This window comes from Mauremys mutica, chromosome 6 (assembly GCF_020497125.1).
Source record: "Mauremys mutica isolate MM-2020 ecotype Southern chromosome 6, ASM2049712v1, whole genome shotgun sequence".
Lineage (NCBI taxonomy): Eukaryota > Metazoa > Chordata > Testudines > Geoemydidae > Mauremys > Mauremys mutica.
This window is the reverse complement of record NC_059077.1, coordinates 44,499,448-44,515,429: the sequence shown is the minus strand read 5'-3', so window position 1 is coordinate 44,515,429 and position 15,982 is coordinate 44,499,448. Positions and strand designations below refer to the sequence as shown.

The window sequence follows — 15,982 nt, the reverse complement described above, 5'->3', positions numbered from 1 at the left end:
CTGTTCTGTAATTTCACAAGTTAAAAAGTTTGCTGGAAAAATACTCTAGTATGTTATGATTGATTTTTGGTCAATTGACATCAGTTGTGTAGCTCACAAAGTAACATCTTGTTTTCTGTGTGTTGCAGGTAGCATAGTGTACCTTGGGATGATGTTGGGGGCATTCTTCTGGGGAGGCTTGGCAGACAAGGTGGGAAGGAGGCAGTCTCTCCTCATATGCATGTCTGTCAATGGATTCTTTGCCTTCCTGTCATCATTTGTCCAGGGCTATGGCCTCTTTCTCCTCTGTCGCTTATTTTCTGGATTTGGGTAAGCTCTTCTGCTTTCTATCATTTCTTTAATTGTTCTGTGTTTATGAAACTTGCCATATGTTTAATCATATATGGAAATGCACATTATGTAATGTAAGGTTATAGTCTTGTTTCAGTGGCTGGAGAATTACACAGTGCACATATGTGACTAGCCCTAAAAGACCTATCAAAGGGGAGGAAGGATTGTCTTTTGGCTATGACATGGGACTGAGAACTGGAAGACAGGAGTTCAGTTCCTGTTTATGCCAAAGACGCCTTGTGTGAACTCGGACAGCTAACAATTTCCGTGCCTCACTTTTCCTATCTCAAAATAAAATATTACGTATCTCAAAGGTGTGTGTTAAGACTTCATTAATGTTTGTAATGCATTTTGAGAACTTCATATATATGGTGCTATTCAAGCACAAAATATTACTAGCAGTTGATTGCTAAATGTAAAAACTGACCTTTAGTGACACTTGCCCCATATTGTGGGTGTTACCTTGAGGGTATATTTGGGGCTCTGTTTGTTTCAATTTCTTTTCTTTTGGTCTAAATAATTTTTGATGGGGGTGGGATGATTTAAGAGATTGGTAGTAGGACCTTTTCGGTTGCAGTTTTAAACCCTGCCTTGGTCAGAGTTGGGGTAATATGGGGAAGCTTCTGCAGTCTGCCTGTATTCTTCCTCTGCTTTTGTGGATAAACAAGGACTTAGTCTCCGGCACTAACAATTTGGCACCCCCTAATAAGCATTAGATTCACAAAGGGTGAAATTCCCCCATGATACCACTTACATTTTCACTTCAGGCCACTTGCATCCCTGCACAGAGTCTGCAGCCTTAGGGTGGTCCAGTGGGGATCTCCAGCTTCCTCCCTCAGTTCTGACTTCTGCTTCTGGAATGATGGTGGAGACGGAGGTTTTTGGATACAGACTGACTTCCCTTTGGTTCCTCTAGAGTCTAAGGTTTACTGGGATCTTAACAATTTTGTTACCTGTGCTCCATAGACAGTGTAGCCATTGTGAGCTGGTCAGCCTAGGACACTAACACCTAGCAAAAGGCTCTGTCAAGACCAAGGACTATCTTGCCACAAAATATACGTCTCCTCCATTCACTTCTGAGGCACCACAAAAGAAAGTCTCATCTGCCTTCAGATCTAAATCTATGGAACCTCAGAAGAGGAAGATTTTGAAGACGACCCTGTTCATTAGAGTTCCTCTAGAGAGAGTCTTCATCCTCTCCTGAGGATACAGTATCATAGAATATCAGGGTTGGAAGGGACTTCAGGAGGTCATCTAATCCAACCCCCTGCTCAAAGCAGGACCAATCCCCAACTAAATCATCCCAGCCAGGGCTTTGAAAACCTCTGAGGAAGGCGATTCCACCACCTCCCTAGGTAACCCATTCCAGTGCTTCACCACCCTCATAGTGAAAAGGTTTTTCCTAATATCCAACCTAAACCTCCCCCACTGCAACTTGAGACCATTACTCCTTGTTCTGTCATCAGGTACCACTGAAAACAGTCTAGATCCATCCTCTTTGGAACCCCCTTTCAGGTAGTTGAAAGCAGCTATCAAATCCCCCCTCATTCTTCTCTTCTGCAGACTAAATAATCCCAGTTCCCTCAGCCTCTCCTCATAAGTCACGTGTTGCAGCCCCCTAATAATTTTTGTTGCCCTCCACTGGACTCTTTCCAAATTTTCCACATCCTTCTTGTAGTGTGGGGCCCAGAACTGGACACAGCACTCCAGATGGATGCCTCACCAATGCCTAATAGCGGGGAATGATTACGTCCCTCTATCTGCTGGCAATGCTCCTACTTATACAGCCCAAAATGCTGTTAGCCTTCTTGGCAACAAAAGCACACTGTTGACTCATATCCAGCTTCTTGTCCACTGTAACCCCCTAGGTCCTTTTCTGCAGAACTGCTGCCTAGCCACTCGATCCCTAGTCTGTAGCAGCACATGGGAGTCTTCCATCTTAAGTGCAGGACTCTGCACTTGTCCTTGTTGAACCTCATGAGATTTCTTTTGGCCCAATCCTTTAATTTGTCTAGGTCCCTCTGTATCCTATCCCTACCCTCCAGCATATCTACCACTCCTCCCAGTTTAGTGTTATCTGAAAAGTTGCTGAGGGTGCAATCCACGCCATTCTCCAGATCTTTAATGAAGATATTGAACAAAACCGGCCCCAGGACTGACCCTTGGGGCACTCCACTTGATACTGGCTGCCAACTAGACATGGAGCCATTGATCACTACCCACTGAGCCCGATGATCAAGCCAGCTTTCTATCCACCTGTAGCAGGGCGGACCCTGCTCCGGCCCTGAGGGCTTGGAAAAGCAGCCTGGCAGGGCTTGAGAGCTGCGGCTGGAGGCTGGGCTGATGGGGAAAGTGGCTACAGCTGGAGGCCACGCCCCAAACTGAAGCCCTGGGGCTTATAAGAGGCAGGGAAGCTAGAGCCCAGACAGAGTCTCTCTCTGCTCCAGAGAGAGATGGGCCTAGCTGCTTAGGGAGCTGAGAAGGCACCTAGGGTGAACCAGAGCTGGGGGATAGGCTGAGGAGCCAGGGAAGCTCTAGCCAGGACAGCCCCAGGCTGCGGCCTAGCAAAGGGCCATAGGTACTGTGGGTTGCAAGGGGCAGCCCAGGGGTAGGACGAAGCAGCAGGTCCAAACCCCCTTTGCCTGTGATGAGTGGGCTGATACTGCAGTCTGCCCCAGGGTGTGGGGCTAGCCCATGACTGTCAGTAGCCACTACTGAGGCAAGGCGGGGATAGTAGCGCGGGGTTCCCCTGGGAGGGGGAGACCCAATTATAGATAGCAGGCACCGGGTCCAGGGAGGGACGCCGGGGCCAGAGAACAGGCGGGTCACCAGCCTGCCGGGGGCGCTCCAGGGCCGGACCGAGGGACATTCCGGGACTGACCAGCAGGAGGCGCGGCAGGGGTGAGTACCCACCCGCTTACACCACCTTATAGTCCATTCATCCAGCCAATACTTCTTTAACTTGCTGACAAGAATTCTGTGGGAGACCGTATCAAAAGCTTTACTAAAGTCAAGGAATAACACGTCCACTGCTTTCCCCTCATCCACAGAGTCAGTTATCTCATCATAGAAGGCAATTAGGTTAGTCAGGCATGACTTGCCCTTGGTGAATCCATGCTGACTGTTCCTGATCACTTTCTCCTCCTCAAAGTGCTTCAAAATTGATTCCTTGAAGACCTGCTTCATGATTTTTCCAGGGATTGAGGTGAGGCTGACTGGCCTATAGTTCCCCGGATCCTCCTCCTTCCCTTTTTTAAAGATGGGCACTACATTAGCCTTTTCCCAGTCATCCGGGACCTCCCCCAATCACCATGAATTTTCAAAGATAATGGCCAATGGCTCTGCAATCAGCCAACTCCTTTAGCACCCTCAGATACAGTGCATCCGGCCCCATGGATTTGTGCTCATCCAGCTTTTCTAAATAATCCTGAACCACTTCTTTCTCCACAGAGGGCTGGTCATGTCCTCCCCATACTGTGCTGCCCAGTACAATAGTCTGGGAGCTGACCTTGTTTGTGAAGACAGAGGCAAAAAAAGCATTGAGTACATTAGCTTTTTCCACATCCTCTGTCACTAGGTTGCCTCCCCCTTTTAGTAAGGGGCCCACAGTTTCCTTGACCTTCTTCTTGTTGCTAACATACCTGTAGAAACCCTTCTTGTTACACTTAACATCCCTTGCTAGCTGCAACTCCACTTGTGATTTGGCCTTCCTGATTTCACTCCTGCATGCCTGAGAAATATTTTTATACTCCTCCCTGGTCATTTGTCCAAGCTTCCACTTCTTGTAAGCTTCTTTTTTGTGTTTAAGATCAGCAAGGATTTCACTGTTAAGCCAAGGTAGTTGCCGGCCATATTTACTATTCTTTCTACACATTGGGATGGTTTGTTCCTGCAACCTCAATAAGGATTCTTTAAAATACAGCCAGCTCTCCTGGACTCCTTTCCCCCTCATGTTATTCTCCCTGCCCATCAGCTCCCTGAGGGAGTCATAGTCTGCTTTTCTGAAGTCCAGGGTCCGTATTCTGCTGCTCTGCTTTCTTCCTTTTGTCAGGATCCTGAACTCTACCATCTCATGGTCACTGCCTCCCAGGTTCCCATCCATTTTTGCTTCCCCTACTAATTCCTCCCTGTTTGTGAGCAGCAGGTCAAGAAGAGCTCTGCCCCTAGTTGGTTCCTCCAGCACTTGCACCAGGAAATTGTCCCCTACACTTTCCAAAAACTTCCTGGATTGTCTGTGCACCGCTGTATTGCTCTCCCAGCAGATATCGGGGTTATTGAAGTCCCCCATGAGAACCAGGGCCTGTGATCTAGTAACTTCTGTTAGTTGCCTGAAGAAAGCCTCGTCCACCTCATCCCCCTGGTCTGGTGGTCTATAGCAGATTCCCACCATGACATCACCCTTGTTGCTGACACTTCTGAACTTAATCCAGAGACTCTCCGTTTTTTCTGCAGTTTCATACTGGAGCTCTGAGCAGTCATGCTGCTCTCTTATATACAATGCAACTCCCCCACCTTTTCTGCCCTGCCTGCCCTTCCTGAACAGTTTATATCCATCCATGACAGTACTCCAGTCATGTGAGTTATCCGACCAAGTCTCGGTTATTCCAATCACATCATAATTTCTTGACTGTGCCAGGACTTCCAGTTCTCCCTGTTTGTTTCCCAGGCTTCTTGCATTTGTGTATAGAGACTTAAGATAACTCGCTGATTATCCTGCTTTCTTAGTATGAGGCAGGAGTCCTCCCCTCTTACGCTCTTCTTCTCATGCTTCCTCCTGGTATTCCACTTCCCCACATCTTCTCCATTACTAGTTCCCTGCTTCTTTCAACACTTGATAATCCTTAAAGCTACAGTCTTAGACTTGGAACTGACAGCTGTCCAAAAGAAGTCTCATATATTAAAATCATGACATCTTGTAGAGTAGCTGTACCAACCAATGAAGGGTTGACTGGACTGGTCAATGACCTCTAGATGACCCTTCACTTACTTCCAGAAAGGCTCTGGTTCCACCATTACTTCTACTGCAGCCCTGCTCTGAAGTCTTCAGTAGTGGCTGTGGCTTGTGAGCCAGTGCAAGTCAAAACCACAAATCCATTCCTCATTATAAGGATGTGAGAAGTTGGCTTATTTGACTAGATGTAGAGATCAGTAGGACTTGAACCCAAACCTGGAGTGCTATGAGGCAACTAACAGGCCCACACTGCCACCCAGTAGCAGCTGTAAGCTGGCTTCTACCTCTGACCCATAATCTACAGAGAGAGGTTCACCACCACAGGAAGTTCCACCTCAAGTGATCTGACTGACAGTAGTCTTAGTGATCCCTAATTGGCTCCTTGTCCCTATATAAACCCACGGAATGTACCGGCTAGTGTCCAGGCAACAAGGTGCATCCCTAGCTAGCTGCCATGACTGCCCTGCTTCTCTGTTCATGAACCTCTGGTCTTGAGCTTGGGTCTGACTCCCAGCTGATCACTAGAACGCCAACATGGACCTCGATACCTGGTATTGACCCTCAGCCTGATTCCTGACTCTGGGTCTGACCCTTGGCTTAATTTCTGACTCTGACTCCAGCTGGAGCTTCAGCTTGACTCTTGACCCTAATACTGGCTTTGACCCCTAGCTTCGGTTCTGGAATCCCAAGCTCCTGCCACTAGTTCTGACTACTTTCCCCTACTATCCTGACAATAGGAAGGCTTATTTATCTGCAACTCTACAAATGAGAGTGGCTAATTATCAGGATCCTCTTGCTAGATATGACTACGCCAAGTGGAACAAGCTGTCATCTTTCATGGATCATCTGCTTGAAGATGTAAGAGTCCACAACCATCTAATCAAGGCTTCTTACAGTGCCTCAAATGTCGCAGCTGTTTCAGTAGCAATGATAGTAACAGTGAGAAGGCTGCTTTCTAAAAGTTCTAGTTTATTTCAGTATGCGCAAACCAAGGTGAAACATTTACTTTCTAAGGGGCCGGAACTTTTCAGTTGGGGTGGAGGGAAAGACTGAAGGGGGGGAAGGGTGAAATCTTGGCTTTCTTAGAACTGTCTCAACCATCATACAGTTTCCTTACCTAGTCAAACCTTTTTTTAAACTTTCCCTTTATTTTTTTTAGTAGTTTGTTTAACACAGTACTGTACCGTATTTACTTTTTTTTTCTCTGCTGCTGCCTGATTACATACTTCTGGCTCCAAATGAGGTATGTGATTGACCGGTTAGTTCATATCTTTGCGGTTCTACGGTAGCTTAAATGTGAGAAGAACAATCACCTACTAAATTAATAGACCAAAAGCCACAGATACGTCCCCTCGACTTTGTAGTTTATGGGGACATATCCAAGGGTCGGGCTTTATACACCTGCTGAGAGGATAACAGTTTATTTCAAGACATGTTATGATCTAGAGAGAGTTTCCATCCTGCAAACCTTGGTGCACATTTAACTGGAGTCAATGCTCAGCTGCCACTGCTTTTCTAAGAAGCTTTTCAATAGAGCCTATTTGCAAAGCTGCTGCCTGGTGCTCTGAACATGCTTTTGCATAACATTGCTCCCTAGATTTAGCCTGAAGAGCTGGTACTTAATTGAATAGTGTTACAATCATTATTTTGATCCTGCTCAGACCACCTTTATGAGGATCACAGTTACCAAACTTCCAGGACCAGAATCAGGTTGAGTGCAATGGCAGTCCTTTGAGATAAGTGCCTGCACGGATCCATACAAACCACCTTCTGTCACCACTTCTTCATAGTCTATGCGCTGACCTTTGAGATACTAGAAGGAACTCTGAGGAAGGGTAAGGACATAGCTCCATATATCTAGCTTGCGCCTAGAGGTTTGTATTGTATAGTCCCAGAAGCAGTCACATGAGCCCCAGTCACCTAACCCCATAGTCATGGGCTTCTCTTAGTGATTAAAATTCCTAAACCTCCGGCTGCACATGTACGCGAATGACCTGCATCCTACTGTACATGGTCCAGAAGCACTTGAATTTAAAACACAGTTACAATGAACTGCATTGTACTGATTTTCATTAAATTACAACTTTTTAAGGCATCATTCAGCAGTTATTCCTCAAGGGAAACTGTTATGATTGCCTGCTCACTTTCAGATATTACCAGTTTCCTGAAGGCTCTGAAGGGAAAAAGTCTTTTATGAGACTGGGTGCCAGTGGGAGTCTGTCACCAGGCTATAAAAACCAGGCAGAGAAAAGAGGAGCTGATAGGAAGGGGAAGTAACAGTTGCAATCGGACAGTGGAGGAGGAAAAGCAGGACAGTAGTTGGGTTGATCCAAACCAAGAAGCAACTTAATAGCAGTTGTATGTTTCAAACTCTCTCATGTAGCATCTTAGCTGACCACAGGTAACAGGATGGATGAATATTGCAAACGCCATCACAGACCAACATAATCTCTACTGTACTTTCACTGTCTGGCTCTGGTTCAGTTTATAAGCAGAAGGTGACTAGATATTTCAGTCAAAGAGCATATTACTGCCTTATGTATTTTAATCTTGTGTGTTTTTCCTATGTATCTGTTTATTCCTGACATGCCTCTGCATTTCAAGCCCCTTTCATGAGTAAATCTGCAAACAAACACCAGATACTTTCTAAAGCCAGGTTCCTGATTGCTCTGCATAAGTGTTGCTTGCATCCCAGCTGTCACAGTGTGTGTTGCCCAAATCTATTGCGACAAATTACAGCCCTGCAGGTAGATTAGCAGACGCTTATAATTTTTTTGATGTGACAAATAGAGAGATGCATCTTAGTTTATTGTTTATTTTCAGAAATCCATCTCTCCTGCCATATATTGGCTAAATTCTTTTTTGTTCTTCACTCTTGTAATTCCACAGAACAAATGATAACTACTGATTAGTTCAAACATAAAAATGTAAATCCCTGTTCCTTTAAACTTGTATTCAGTATGATTTTTTCTTTTGAGGTCAACAATTGCACCTTCTTTTGCTGAAAACTAAGACATAATATATTATTTTGAGTGATTTTTTTCCAGTAAGTAATCGTTTTCTTTAAATGTTGCTGTCTAAAATAGAATGATCGAAAATTGATATGAAAACACAGTTATGATGGAGGTTGAGTGAAACTTCACTGAAGTTGGATGACAGATGGGCATGATAGATGTAGATAGGATAAATGTAAGAAGCAGTTAAGGTCCTTTTTGGAATAAGATAGGTAAAACAACAGGATACCTTTTTAAAAAAAAACAACCCTCACATTTTGGACACTTTCATATTTGGTGTAAGCCCATTTAATGAATTTAACCCATTATGTCTAGCACTTATCCAAATGGTATAAATTTTGTAACACTCTTAGTGAATGAATTCATGAGGCAGTGCTCAGAAGTGCATGTAATATTTTTAGGAAGGACATATCTACTGTAATGAAAATCCCCAAGAGCAGGACTCCAACTGGCTAGAAGACTGTCTCATTCTTGCAGATGATGACCTTGTCTTGATAAAACATGCCTTCATTACCACCCAACTGGACTACAGCAGTGCATGCCTTCATTACTTCCCAGCTGGACTTGTAAGCACTATGCCTGGGAATATTACAAAATACAGCTATGTGCTTCCTCAGCAATCTGGGGTGTCGCCACCCCACTCCGTTTCTTGCTCGTGTCACTCGCCTCCCACAGAATACTGCATCAACTTCAAAGTCTCAGTCCTTTTTTTAGGGCAATATATTGAACTTCCACTAGTCAAGAAAGCTGAAGTGCTTAGGGCAAGGTATTGAAAGTTCACAGTAACTTTGTTTATGTAGTGAAAATGTAAGTAATTGTCCACTATTAAAACTGAAGCAATTTTGTGTTGAAGTGATAAAGATTTTATGCCACCAAGAGAAAAGTTTTAAACAAAAATACAGATTTAGGCTTTAGCTCCTGATGCTGTGAACACTTATGCACTTTGAGGTCAATGGAACTATTCATGTGTGTAAAGTTATGAACCTCCTTAAGTGTTTGTAGGATCACAGCATTACTTTTTGATATGTTGTTCTTTGCCTATAGAAATTTTATAATATTCAGATAAGATACCCTAATAGTAGAGACATTTTTTAGAAAGCATTTATAATTTAGTTCATTATAAATTTCAATCTAAAATTGCAATAAATTGCACAATTTTTCAAACTGGTTTTATGAAGCCTCAGACATATTTAAATCAACATTGTTGTTTTTTTAAAATCAGGTGATTTCAATCATGATTTAAATCAGTCCACCCTGCTGTCAGAATAACCAGCATTTTTAAGCTAGGGCCAAGTCTTTTCAGTTCAGTATAGAAAAAAATAGAAGTGTGTGTGTGTGTGTGTGTGTGTGTGTGTGTGTGAAGAGATATACATTTTGGTGCCTGATGTTTATTTTACAAATGAGGATTAACAACATAATTCATAAATTTAACAAGGGCACATAGCATACTTTGTTCAGCTAATTAATTGTCTGAAGCAGATTTAATATTGTGTCCTGTGGGAAATGGTGTTTGTATTCCCTGTAAAATGCAGGGTGAAATCCTGGTCACGTTTAATTCAATGGCAAAACTTCCATTGACTTCATGGTAGTCAAAATTTCACGCCTGTTTATAATTTCACCAAGGGGCTAGTGGTGACTCAAAGCAGACTGCTTTAATACATCATTTTTAATTTTATTATAAAAATACAGTGGATCAAATTTTTTTCTGTTATGCCAGCAAAGATCTCGAATCTCAGCTGAAGTCATTGGAGAGTTATCATATATTACCAAGGCAAATTTAAATAATGCTTCCAAACCTTCAGCTATACAGGGTTTTTAAGTCATAGGGTGCAATCCAGCCTGCTAAAAGCAGGTTGACATGTCAAAGTGATGTTAGCTGCCCATGCTCCAGTGTGGTGTTCTCAGTGGTGATGGTCACTGCTTTGTGCAAAACCCCAGTTTGAGTGGCCTGGGTCATTCATTGACCTGGGCAACATTGGTTTAAATCAAAGCAACTAGAAAAAGGTAGAGTCCATAAACATAACATAAATAAGACAAAAAGCCCTTGGCCCTCAGGGCTTCCATCTCCATCTAAGTCCCTTGTACTTCCAGTCTCCCGGTTGGCCACAGGAGAAACAAACAACTGCACCCTGCCCTGGCCTGTGACTTTGGTTATTGTCTTCCTGTGAAGGTTCAAGGCGACCCTGTGCCTGTGTAAGCAGGTGGGGAAGGTCTTGTTGAATATTTCCGGGTGTCTGTTTGTCATCCTGGGGGACTTTTGTCGGGGCACCCTTGTGGGCTCTTTCTGACACCCAGCTGGGTGTTAGGGCCTTCCTGGGCCTTATCTGGCCTAGTTCCCATCTCTCCCTCATGGTGCGGTTCTCTTCCTTGTTGCTCGTAGTGGCCCACGTTGCCTCTTTGGTGGGAGGCTCCCAGGCAGCTTGAGCAGTCAGGTAGTCTTCCATGAGGTGGATCGCTTCCATCAGTGTTTCCAGCCAGTGTCCGAGTCTTGGCCTGCCAATGGGAGAATCTGTATAAACTGTTCAACAACAATCAGCTCCACTGCCTGGGGTCCCATCTGAGTTTCTGACCAGCACCACCAGAAGTCCTTCAGTTTCTGGGCAACCGCTCATTGCCTGGCCTTTGGGGGTATCTCTCGTTGCAGAAGAGCTGATGGTAGGTCTCTTCATTAATGCCTTATCAGGCTCAATATGGCTGTCTTCACGAGTTCATAATCGTGTGCAGCCAACCAATCCAGGTCCTGGTACACTGCCTGAGCTCCGCCTGCCAAAATGGGGCACGCTGGATAGCCTACTGCTCTGAGGGCCATTGGGATGCCAACGCTACTCTCTCAAAGATTATCAGGAAGGACCTGGGATCGTCATCTGCCATCATCTTGGGAAATGTTAGGTCTAGGGACGTTCCCCAAATTTTGGTAGGCACAGCTCCTGCCATGGTGTGGTTCAAGCAGCTTTGTAAAGGCAGCAGGTCAGTCATATATTGTAATAACTGTTACTAGTATGTCACCATCTGCTCTAACAGTTGCTGTTGTCACTGCTGCTGTCGTGCTTGTGAATTGACTAGCCACTGTAGAAGCTGATTTACCTTCATTTGGGACTTTTTTGTTGTAAATTTTTTGTTTTGTTTTTAATGAGTTGTCCACTTTTCAGTGGTAGCGATATCCCACTTTTGGTACCACCCATCAGTAGTAATGGACACTGTCTTTTTCAAAACCTCAGTTGAAGTGACCTCTGTTGGGCCTGGACCTGAGCAGCAGTGGCTTAAATCAAATCAACTAAGTAAAGGCATAGTCCATAAACGAGTCAAAAAGTCCTTGGCTCTCAGGGCTTCTGTCCCCATCCTTTTGTACTTCCAGGGGCTGCTAGCTCCCTTGCAAGACTGGCAGAGAGTTGTTGCTCCCTTGAAGTCCCATACTCTTCGGCCCCCTTCTTATCCTGTTCCTCCCTCTTTATTTCTCATAGGTATGCCAGGGTGGGACTGGTTTGGGTGTCTGCAGGCAGGGAGAGCTCTTAACCTCTTTCTGCCTGTGTGTTATGTTGGGTTTGTAGACCTCATCACAGGAGTTTGAGCTGCTTTATGCTGACAGAGAGCATCCTGGTGAGATCTTAAGCTGCTTGTCGGGGATCAGGATCTCTCTCCTTTTATCATGACACTAGGATATGGCACATTACAAGTTCCTCCCTCCTTCTGTTTACTAGGAAACATCCAGCCATTTCCCCCTAAACCTCCACAGACACTTGTATGAATTCTAGACACAAGACACATTTCCTTGCCTTGAGCTCTGCTAATCTCCGAGCCCCACAGCTTGCATGGCCTTGGAGATTTGGAATAAGATTACATGCTGAATCTTGAATTTCATAGTCATGGGCCTCAGATTTGCCTGAACTGTCCCTGTGTACTAGATAATTTTTGTAAAATGATTTGAACATGCAAAGCTCTATATAAATACTTAAATATGACTATTTATTATTAATACAACATTGCATAGTCTACCTGAATTTGTAACTACTACCATAGTAACTGCAATATGTGGATATAGACTAGGTTCTCTACTACGTGACAAGAACTTAGAAGTGACTATTTTCCTTTTTGCTTCAATCTGGACCCTCATTTAATCAAATTTAGAAGCAAGAATATGGTGATAAGACTAGTAGAAGAGTGACCAGAATATGTAAATACCAGTTAAATATACCCAGAGGCCACCACAAACTTCTTTAATGGATAGAATCAATTATAGGGAAAAAATCACTGCCATGCCAAGAACTCGTTTTCAAAGCAAATATGGTGTTAAAAAAACAGGATAAAGCAAGCCCCAAGTGAAAGTGTTGTTTCTAAGAGATGAGCACTTTGATTGCTAAGTTAACACAAGTTCATGTTCCATATCCCTGCCTAATCCTACGAGGTGTTGAACACATGTTTCTGCCACTGCCAGTGATTCTCCAACATAATATAAGGAACTTAATTTGAACAGCGAGTACTATACTCAGGGTATTTTTGTAGGGGTGAGGGTCAGTGCTCCACCTCAGACTAGGAGGGGAGGTTATGGCAGCTTTAAGACACCTTTGTACATGTCCAGTCTTGGGCTGTTCTGGAGACTAGACCCCAGCCTGATTGAGGCAACTCTGAGGGCCTGTCTAAACTAACAACATCCTCCACAGGCTCAGAATCTCAGTAGCACTGTGGGCTGCAGCCTCATCCCTGACTTGCTTTCCACAAGCTTACATACAGCAGTTCCCTACTCCAGGACTTAAAGCGGATCCTTGGAGAACAGCCTTATGATTGTCTTCTGTGTCTATACCAGGGGGATTCTCACCCAGATTGGTATGAGGCTGTAAGGTCCCCTTTACACCATTCTGGCCCTTTTATCCACCATAAAAGGATGGGAGTGGGGATGAAGATTTCACACTACATTTCTAGCTCTGTAGCAAGAGCTGTATTTTATGGGGCTATGAATCTGGGTAGCAGGACTTTTGCAGAGAATTTAAGAACTAGCATGCTTCAGTCTATCTCAGGAGCTATTTATAATATATGTAAGAGTCTATTATGGATCCTTTGCAAATTGATGCCTAGAAGGAAGCAACAAAAGAACAACCCCCTTGAGACATGTAACCACTTAGTGAAGTACCTTAACATCTTCTAAAATAAACTGTATTGGAACGCATTGAATGTTCATAGGGCAGAAGTTTATTTTTGTATTACTCTTTTCCTCTATAATATTTGTTTTAACCTGTTGGTAAACTTGCTTCTTTCTCCCATTCAGTTTTAGCAGCCAGTGTGAGAGCAGCATAAATGTGCATTTACCCTTATCTTGAAATTCAGTTGCAACTTCACCAGGTGTGAATTGCAGCTGTTTTACAGAGTATATCCCACGTCCTCTGAGAGATTCACTGATATGAAAATACTCCTTGAAGTCCCATAGACATTGTCTTGAACACTGAAAAATGAAAGCACAAATCTTGAGTCCTGGGACATGATGGAACATTTTGCAGTTTTAAGAAGGTTAACTGTCTTTTTGGCCTATAGCAAAGAGCTAAAGACCAATAATGAAAGGCCTGAATCTAATGCTGAGAATTATGCATATCTTGAATTTTATTAGGTTTTATAGAAGAAAGCTGAACCATTTTTCTCACTGTAGCCTTTTGAGAGGTCCATATTTTCACCATAGATGAACTGTAAAATTTATGTAAAATTGTGTTTTAAATAGACATTTCTAAGCTGTCTGCAGGCAGTGGCCACATTGCAGAAAAGGGGCTTGATTTGTGTCATTGGCGCTGGACCCCCAGAACAACCCAAGCTTAGTATCAGATGTAATAAACCAATTTACATTGTTTTAAATCTAAGTTGGCAATCATAACGAGTAAACATTTTGCTTAAATATTAAACAACAAAGTTCCTCCTTCTCATTGGTAAATTGGTATTGATGGTGGTTTATTGATCCCAATTTTAATACTGCTGGTGTCACAGATGACATCATTTTTTAGCAGTATGGCCCTTGGTAGCACAAGCTTCAGAAATGCTCATTGTAATAAAAAAACATTCATTTCATACTCTAAAACAACTGGATAGGGTAGGAGATGCTTCTAGTCTCCTAGCTACTGTGAAGATGGGCACCTTAGAAATGCCTAACTAGGGTAGAACTGCCAGGATGCTACAATGAAGAAAAGGCCTTTAGTTCTCATTTCAAACTGTTCAGTTCTAATCACGGGTATTTTCTTAAACTTTGTTTTTTATTAGCATTTGTTCATTCAGTAAAAATACTGTATAGGAGTCTAACATTGTGGGTAGCAATAAAATATTTATTGCTGTGTAACGTCAAAGAGTTACCAGCACGTACAGTATTGCACAGTAGGGAGAAATAAAATAACAACTCTCTAGTCATTGCATCCAAAATTAAAATTCAATACTCAAAGACCAAAAAGAGAAAAATCAGCATAAGATACTAGCAAATCAGACAAAATATAACTGCATAACACTTTTTAAGCATACATGCAATAATCAGGGATATTGCAAATTTCAACATCCTTTTTGCCTATCCTCTGTTAAAGGAGGGAAGTCAAGACTTGGAGAGTTGGGGTGGGAAGGAGTAAATGGACGGAGAGCAGCTATTACTTATACCATGACTCCAGAAAATTTTACCAAAAATTAATTTTAAAAAATTCTCTATACTACATGAGAATTTTGTCATCAGGTTGGTAGACTACCAATCCTACCATAATAATCATATGGATTTTCATATAAATTAAGTCAAATACACAACGTTATGCTGGTTACAATTCTGCAAGCTCTATAACACAGCTCACTGACAATTAATTTAATCTGGCACTTCTTCATTGACCATACTGTTTCCATGAAAATCTATGCATTTAATTGTGTCAAAAGTGTGAGGCTTCCCCGAAAGTTTTCAAATGCACTGCAGTCAGGCTTTTGGCACATAAAAGACCTTTATTAAAGTGGCAGTGTACTGAAGAAAAACAAACAAAGATAAGAATACTAGTTCAGGTTCTAAGCAGGTACAGTAGTGATGTTTGTTCAGGCTTGCTATTGCTCTGTCTTTAACACATGGTTTGTGTCTCCCTTTAGGATTGGCGGAGCTGTTCCAACAGTGTTCTCGTATTTTTCTGAAGTTCTTGCTCGAGAGAAGCGTGGTGAACACTTAAGTTGGCTGTGCATGTTTTGGATGATTGGAGGCATCTATGCTTCTGCCATGGCTTGGGCAATAATTCCTCACTATGGTAAGAAACAAGTCTTTCCCACGTGTGTATTACTCCTATCGTACATAATCAGTAAACCACTTTACAATCAGAAAAAGTGAGTACTCTGAGTTTGTATTCAAAATATTGACCCACTTACTACAAAGGGCTAATTGATTGTTTTTAGGCAAGTTGAACATTATATCAGACCATAAATTACAAAATATTGAAACATGCAAAAATCAGCCATTGCTCATTCTTCAGCCAGTTGTCCCTGAACCTCATGAGACTGGAACTTAATACACTGGAATCTCTTGTAATTTAATTAATGTTATCACTGAAACTGAAGAAATGTATTTGCAGTAAACAGATATTATAATAACTTGCAGCATACAAAAAAAGTTTGAAACAATGGTGTTGTATTTGTGCCATTGCTGCTGAAATAGATTGAAGGGAAAAGTTATCCTCTTTGTTTAAAAAAAAAAAGAGTAAGGCAT

The 15,982-nt window shown here is 42.8% G+C and overlaps 1 protein-coding gene across 15 annotated transcripts in view; it reads left to right on the top strand.

Annotated features, from left to right (window-relative positions):
* Positions 1–15,982, top strand: part of SV2C (synaptic vesicle glycoprotein 2C) — a 312,143-nt gene that overhangs the window by 214,902 nt on the left and 81,259 nt on the right. For all 15 annotated transcript variants that reach the window (XM_045021369.1, XM_045021381.1, XM_045021379.1 and 12 more), the window contains 2 exons: positions 129–309; positions 15,376–15,527. In XM_045021369.1, coding sequence (XP_044877304.1) covers positions 129–309; positions 15,376–15,527 — 333 coding nt within the window. The remainder of the gene's footprint in view (positions 1–128; positions 310–15,375; positions 15,528–15,982) is intronic.